We start from the raw sequence: 8001 nt of genomic DNA, 5'->3' as shown, positions 1-8001 counted from the left end.
GGGCATAGGGATTATTGTGGTCTGCTTGAAACATGTTGGTATGACAGACTCAGTCAGGGACAGGTTGAAAATGTCAGTGAAGGCACTTGCCAGTTGGTCACCGCATGCTCTGAGTACACGTCGTGGTAATCCGTCTGGCCCTGCGGCCTTGTGAATGTTGATCTGTTTAAAGGTCTTACTCACATCGGCTATGGAGAGCGTGATCACACAGTCATCCGGAACTGCTGATGCTCTCACGCATGTTTCAGTGTTACTTGCCTCGAAGCGAGCAAAGAAGTAATTTAGCTCGTCTGGTAGGCTCGTGTCATTGGGCAGCTCTCAGCTGTGCTTCGCTTTGTAGTCTTTAATAGTTTGCAAGCCCTGCCACATCCGTCGAGCATCGGAGCCGGTGTAGCACAATTCAGTCATAGTCCTGTATTGATGCTTTGCCTGTTTGATGGTTCGTCGGAGGGCATAGCGGGATTTCTTCTAAGCTTCCGGGTTAGAGTCCCACTCCTTGAAAGCGGCAGCTCTACCCTTTAGCTCAGTGTTGATGTTGCCTGTAATCCATATGGTCACTGTGGGGACGACGTCATCGATGCACTTATTGATGAAGCCAGTGACTGATGTGATGTACTCCTCAATGCCATCGGAAGAATCCCGGAACATATTCCATTCTGTGCTAGCAAAACAGTCCTGTAGCTTAGCATCTGCTTCATCTGACCACTTCTAATTGACCGAGTTACTGGTGCTTCCTGCTTTAATTTTAGCTTGTAAGCAGGAATCAGCAGGATAGAGTTATGGTCAGATTTGCCAAATGGAGGGTGAGGTAGAGCTTTGTATGTGTCTCTGCGTGGAGTAAATGTGGTCCAGAGTTTTTTTCCCTCTGGTTTCACATTTAACATGCTGGTAGAAATGAGGTAAAACGGATTTAAGTTTCTCTGCATTAAAGTCCCCGGCCACTAGGAGCACCGCCTCTGGAAGAGTGTTTCCCTGTTTGCTTACGGCCTTATACAGCTCACTGACTGTGGTCTTTGTGCCCACATTGGTTTGTGGTGGTAAATAGACAGCTACGAAGAATATAGATGAAAACTCTCTTGGTAAATAGTGTGGTCTATAGCTTATCATGAGATTCTCGACCTCAGGCGAGCAAAACCTTGAGACTTCCTTAGATTTCATGCACAAGCTGTTGTTTACAAATAAACATAGACCGCTACCCCTTGTCTTATAGCACAATTGCTTACGGGACCGTAAACCGGCAGCCATCTCCTCTGGCGCCATTATTATCAATTTGATTGAGGTCTGATGATTATGCAGGCCAGGTCATCTGATGCAGCACTACATCATTCTCCTTGGTCAAATAGCCCTTACACAGCCTGGAGGTGTGTTTTGAGTCATTGTCCTGTTGAAAAACAAATGATAGTCCCACTAAGCACAAACCACATTGGATGGCGTATCGCTGCAGAATGCTGTGGTAGCCATGCTGGTTAAGTGTGCCTTGAATTCTAAATAAATCACAGACAGTGTCACCAGCAAAGCACCCCCACACCATCCCACTTACTCCTCCATGCTTCACGATGGGAACCACACATGAGGAGATCATCCGTTCACCTACTCTGCGTCTCACAAAGACATGGCGGTTGGAAGCAAAAATCTCAAATTTGGAATCAGACCAAAGGACAGATTTACACCAGTCTAATGTCCATTGCTCATGTTTCTTGGCCCAAGCAAGTTTCTTCTTATTATTGGTGTCCTTTAGTAGTGGTTTCTTTGCAGAAATTCGACCATGAAGGCTTGATTCATGCAGTCTCCTCTGAACAGTTGATGTTGGGATGTGACTGTTACTTGAACTCTGTGAAGCAGTTATTTGGGGTGCAATCTGAGGTGCAGTTAACTCTAATGCATTTATCCTCCGCGGGAGAGGTAACTCTGGGTCTTCCTATCATGTGGCGGTCCTCATGAGAGCCAGTTTCATCATAGGGCTTGATGGTTTTTGCAACTGCACTTGAAGAAACTTTCAAAGTTCTTGACATTTTTCGCATTGACTGACCTTCATGTCTTAAAGTAATGATGGACTGTCGTTTCTCTTTGCTTTTTTGAGTTGTTTTTACCATAATATGGACTTGGTCTTTTACCAAATAGGGCTATCTTCTGTATACCACACCTAGCTTGTCACAACACAACTGATTGGCTCAAACGCATTAAGAAGGAAAGAAATTACACAAATTAACAAGGCACACCTGTTAATTGAAATGCATTGCAGGTGACTACCTCATGAAGCTGAGAGTGTGCCAAGAGTGTGCAAAGCTGTCTTCAAGCAAAGGGTGGCTACTTTGAAGAATCTCAAATATAAAATATATTTTGATTTGTTTAAGACTTTTTTGGTTACTACATGATTCCATATGTGTTATTTCATAGTTTTGAGGTCTTCACTATTATTCTACAATGTAGAAATAGTAAAAATAAAGAAAAACCCTTGAATGGGTAGGTGTGTCCAAATTTTGGATGGGTACTGTATATGAGCTCTGTGCCCAATGACTTGATTTCCTCCCACTCCCCTTCCTCAATACCACCTCCATTCTCCACATCTCCCTCTACATCCCCCTTCCCCGTTTTCCCTCTGACAGTTTAGTCACTGCTGATCAACATTTCCACATCATTCATTTCTTATGTCACTTTATTGTAATTATGCACAAATAATTATATATGATTCATTGTCCCCCCTACCGCCGTGTCGATCACTTAGCACGAGCAGAGTGACACAGGCAAAACTGGCTTTTATAACTCAGCGGCAGTGCCAGGGAGTGAACTCCCCAAAGATAAGCAGAGTATTGTAGTGCTCTGGCTCACACTTCCTCATGGCAGGTGATAAAGACCAAGTAGAGATTACATTACATTAATTCCTTTTTCAGAAGCCCTGACCCAGAATGAATTACAAGGTACATTTAGAGCATAGAAGAGGGAAAGATGAGCATCAGCCCAAATACTAAATAATGAATTACTGGAACAGTCACTGTCAATACATAGTGGGCCGTTGGAATAAGGTTTACAGACAGAATCAAAAAGGTATACTGTACTGTGTAGTGTACAACTGATGGTGTAAAGTGCAAAAACATCAATTAAATTGTGTTATTCTTTAGCACAGACATCATGGCCTGCCTGTAAGTCTAAACATTGACGTATGAACAAATAGCGGTAATTTGGAAATGCAAATCAGATTTTTGAAAGAAAACAGTCAGAGAGTGTTCCCGCCCAGTCTAGGTGATATGGCAAACATGGCTGTGCAAACATCCCCATGATACCTACAGGCACAAAATCAGCCTGACCACTACTACAGAGTGTCACCACGGGCTAATACAGTACACTCTGCCTGGCCGTTGCCCTTTACTCCTTAGTTGATAGGTAAGGACTGAGAAAGGTGAGGCCTTTTCAGGTACTGCTACGATAACACTCTCGACTGGCTTATTGAACGACACATGAACATTTCCTTTAAAATGTCACCTACACTGAGAATGGCGATGCTGTTCAGCATGATGGGTGAGTAACTATGTGTTCCTGTATTATACCTTTTAAAAACAGTAGTGATGAAGGATTGTGTACCTACTGTATATATCTTGGCCTTACACATTGGAGTGTGACATATTTGAGATTAAAGGATCATGTCCAAGCAGAGGAAAACACTCATAAAAAGTAAAACAAATATGATGTTTTTTATAACAGTCTTTTTTTCTAGGATGTGGGCATTTAATCACAGTGACGGTTCCCGAGAAATTTGTGAACGTGACAAATGGTGAAAGTGCTCTTCTCCAGTGCACGTTTGTTACCACCGTGCAGAACACGAGCGGAATCATCATCCAGTGGAGTTTTGTTGCCAAAACCTCCATTATGCCACAGCAGGTATGTAGGCTGGCGTTACTGTGTCTTATGTTGCCACATGGTCACACTCCCTCTGCGTCCTCAATGTCACCTGGACCATTTTACACACTCAGTGCGCCAAAGGATATTGTTCTGTTCATGGACAAGAGTGCTAAAGGCAATGTTATCGTACTTACAGGGATTTACAAAGACGTCTGAATTTGAAAGTGTGTGATCAAACTGCTTTCAGGTATACATGGAAATTCAGGAGAGTCATTGCAGTTGATGGGCATGCTGTTGATTAATATGAGGTTCCACAAGGATGATTTGATTTGTTTTATTATTACAGTGTCATGCATCTTCTGGATGCCCACATGGGCATATAAGACACTGTATTTTCTGTAGCAAAATAAAATCATTATGTCTATATGTGCACACATACATATACAGTGTATAAACATACGTTCATAGAGCAGTGAAAAACTATTGAGAGAACAAAACAAAAACATTTCAAATATACAACTGATCTTGTCTTCCAAGCTGGAGATACAATTTGCAACCAGGAATACTTCTTTCCTAAATAACCACTCAAGTATTTCTAATTCAGAACAGTTCCTGATATCTTTGCAACATTTTATCAAACAGTATAGCTCTCAAATAATCATATAAAGTACAATAAAATAAAAGTGCAGTTCATTCTGGACCTCCCCAAGGCAGATACTACTCAATATGGTGCTTGCTCTTGAGCGCCCATTTTGTGACACACCTTGGAACGACAGAAAAAAGCACAGTCACCAGAGCACAAGTGGCTCCCTGCCCTCTTACCAGAGGCAGTGTTACAATAGAGCAAAACCTCAGACCTCACGTCACACAGTCTTCTTACTAACACTTGGAGTTGCTCCAACTTTTCTGCCATATTGTAACTTTCTTCTGTAGAATGAGTAGGTCTCTGAAATATCAGCACGAAATCTGTTGGTTGTCCAGTGATTGTTTTTATGTAAGCTCTAAGACATTTTTGCTGTTACTTTCTAGGTGTATTACTCTCAGGCAGGAGAGGACATTATTTCTAAACCGTATGAAGGCAGGTTGAAGGCTCCCACCTATCCAACTACTAGCAATGCCTCAATAACAATAAGCAACATGCAAGTGTCAGATGCAGGGGCCTACACCTGCGAAGTCCACAACTTCCCTGATGTCAATGGGAAGACTGAAGCCACTATCATTGTCAACATTCTTGGTAAGTTCTGTTTTTACATTTGGTCAAATGCTTTGAAATTAGTCATGGTTCACTTCATAAATGAATACAATGATGTCACATGTAATAATTGAATAGTAACGTAAATCTTCTTCCCATTTCAGTGTCACCACAACACACGAGCAGATCTATGAAATAGTTACACTGTTTTTCCTAGTCTGACGTTGGTGATCGTTGAATTACATGCCTTCTGTGATTCCACTCATCCACAGAGTTACCAGGCCAACCTTGCAGGCCTCAGTGTCCACAGTAGTTTCCATGGGAACTGGAGCAGACTAGTATCTTCATTGTCAGTGTCAGAAATTAGAACAGGAACACAGCAGTACAAGACCGCCTCCCGACATGTCTCGTACCCCTCAGGAATAGACTGGAGAGACACATGACTATTTTAGATGAAATGAATGATTCCCAGTTCGATAAAGCAGAGAGGTTGTAGTGAAGCATTATGGGGAAGGTAATACACGGTATTCAGTCCTACCATGGAAATGGTCTTGGCCTTTTATTTGTCATGCTGTGTTTATATGCACATTTGATTGTACCAATGGCTGCTCATCTTACAAATATATCATCGTCTTAATTGGTCATGTCTGTTGTATAAATTCTTCATTTTAGTCACCGTAAACCCTGCCAGTATCATTGTGTACAGTACAATGCCACCTTTGTCACCATTGCAAAGCATAAGAGCCTCTCAGGGCGATGACATCATCTTTACTAGACTGCTCATGTATGACCGTATCACTGTAACGACTCGTATCAAGCCCTGGCATTCAGTGTTCTGCATTCCAACGGCAACGGTACCTACTACGAGACCAAATCCTGAGTGTTAAAAACCCCAAGTAGGACCAACTCGCTGGCCTACAGTTGAATTTGTAGTTGACAGTATTCTGCTGTGTATAGTGTATAATGTACAGATTCATCATTGATCGCTCATGAACTGCCCTTTTTCTACCTGTATTTATTGCATATGTTCTTTGTCTGTGTTTGATAATATATTTATCTATGAGTAGAGCCGCAACCAAAATGTCCCCACAGGGATAATAAAGTCATTATTTTAAATAGCTAGCTACTGGTCCAGGGCAAAGTGTTGACTTTTATGTCTAACTTGGCTATCACCTTTGGGCACTTTCTCTGATTGCCGGTAGTTGGATCAACTGGCAGCTTGCAGCATGTTACGTAAGTTTAACTCTTGCTCTCTCTCTCTCTCTCTATTACATGGTCTGTAAGAGGGGCCATCTATGCCCTTCTGTGCTGTCCATGGTAATGTGGAGTCTGGTCACCTGGTTACCCTCACCTGCCACAGTGAGCGGGGAAGCCCCACCCCCACCTATACCTGGATCAGAGTGGATCAGGACAAGACCAAGACACCTGTAATGGGGAACACTGGTGGGTTGCCATACTGTTCCTCTGTAACACACATTCCCCATCACTCTGTTGTTCTCTGATTCATTAGAATGCTTTTGCTAGACTTGTGTTCTTTCTCTTTCTTTTCAGATCCGACAATAGGATCCTTGTATTTCAGAAACATATCCCAGTTTGAGTTTGGAGAGTATCGTTGCAGTGCCTCTAACGCTGTAGGATCTGCTACTTGCACTGTGGAGCTCAACCATGGTATGGGTAATATATACGTATGCTGTTGTTTTGACTTTTATTGAACGTGGCTATATAATCTTTAAACACACTGCTGTAACTATACTTACCAATAACCCCCCATTAACAGAGTTAAGAGATGGGGCCATTGCTGGCGCAGTCATTGGAGCACTACTTGGAGCGGTCCTTATTATCCTTATCGTCTGGTACATGACACATTCCATGAAGAAGCAGAAAAATAAGGCTGCAAAGGCAACAGAGATGCAGTGAGTGATTATGATTTGTGCTGCACTTTTAACTCATTGACAATAATACAATTAAAATGTGTGGTGCAGTGTTTTACCTACAGTTTCTCTTTCCCCCGCCAGAGTCATCCCTAAGAGTTCAGCCACAGTGGCGTATGAAGGCGTCCCTACCAGTGGGAGTGGCCATCAAGCCTATGTGACCTCCGGAGGGGTTCCCATGGCAACAAACAGCCACGTCCATTCTGACGCTGACGGAGAGAAGGCCGAAGCTTAGGAGAGGCCTGACACACGTCTGGGGTGACATCACTGCTCTGAAAAACAATGCTCCACTGGAGTTTGTGTTTTTGTATGTTTTCTTTTTTTATTCACAATTTAAGTAATGGTTCATATTTGTTTTATGTGATATAAGGAATTCCAATTATCTTGATTTCACACCAAAAAAAATGCAAATCACTCTACACCCTGATTAATGTGGTAATCCACCCATTCCCTGACAAAATGTTTATTCCCATTTCATATTCATTGTGACAATCTAACCAATGCTCATCTATGCTTTCTGGAAGAAGAAAAAATACAAATGTAATTTTGCATAACTGAGGCAAGCGTTTCATTACTAATGTGGATATACACATGGTCTGGAATGACATGGGGTAAATCCTGAGGAGAGCTCTAATATGTTTGGTCTGTAATGACTGTGATGACTCCCTGTGGCCTTTCCAGGCAACCTGAGGAGAGCAACATGAGTAGCACAGCCAATCAAAGGTGGCCTCTACCACTTGACCTTAATACCTCGCTGCTGTCTCCAAGAAATACATTTCTAAGAATGAGCCCATGGAGAAAAATAATGGTATAAAAGATTAGAATAGAGCTCTGTGTTAATGTTCTGTTAATCCTTCACCTTTTCCATTATCAAGAGAGGGAGAGAGCTGTGTGAGTACAGAGTCCATCTGATCCCACAGTCACGATTCACATGTGCATGAAAACAGAGGAGTGTGGACCTTTAAGTCTCTGGTGCGGACAGATGGATACTCCAGAAAATTGGCCCGAACAGAAAGGAAAAGCATTGTTGTCAAATATTAT

General features: G+C 42.3%; 1 protein-coding gene across 1 annotated transcript; it reads left to right on the top strand.

Moving 5' to 3' along the window:
* The first annotated feature begins 3320 nt into the window (after positions 1 to 3320).
* On the top strand, positions 3321 to 7763 carry LOC115154647 (V-set and immunoglobulin domain-containing protein 1-like). Its single transcript, XM_029701093.1, has 7 exons — positions 3321 to 3516; positions 3713 to 3876; positions 4867 to 5071; positions 6314 to 6472; positions 6581 to 6697; positions 6807 to 6942; positions 7045 to 7763. The coding sequence occupies exons 1-7, from the start codon at positions 3456 to 3458 to the stop codon at positions 7193 to 7195; spliced, it is 993 nt and encodes a 330-aa protein (XP_029556953.1). The 5' UTR covers positions 3321 to 3455; the 3' UTR covers positions 7196 to 7763.
* The last annotated feature ends 238 nt before the right edge of the window (positions 7764 to 8001 follow it).

The sequence above is a fragment of the Salmo trutta genome, chromosome 19 (assembly GCF_901001165.1).
Source record: "Salmo trutta chromosome 19, fSalTru1.1, whole genome shotgun sequence".
NCBI lineage: Eukaryota > Metazoa > Chordata > Actinopteri > Salmoniformes > Salmonidae > Salmo > Salmo trutta.
The sequence above is the reverse complement of the archived record's forward strand: the minus strand, read 5'-3'. Positions and strand labels throughout refer to the sequence as shown.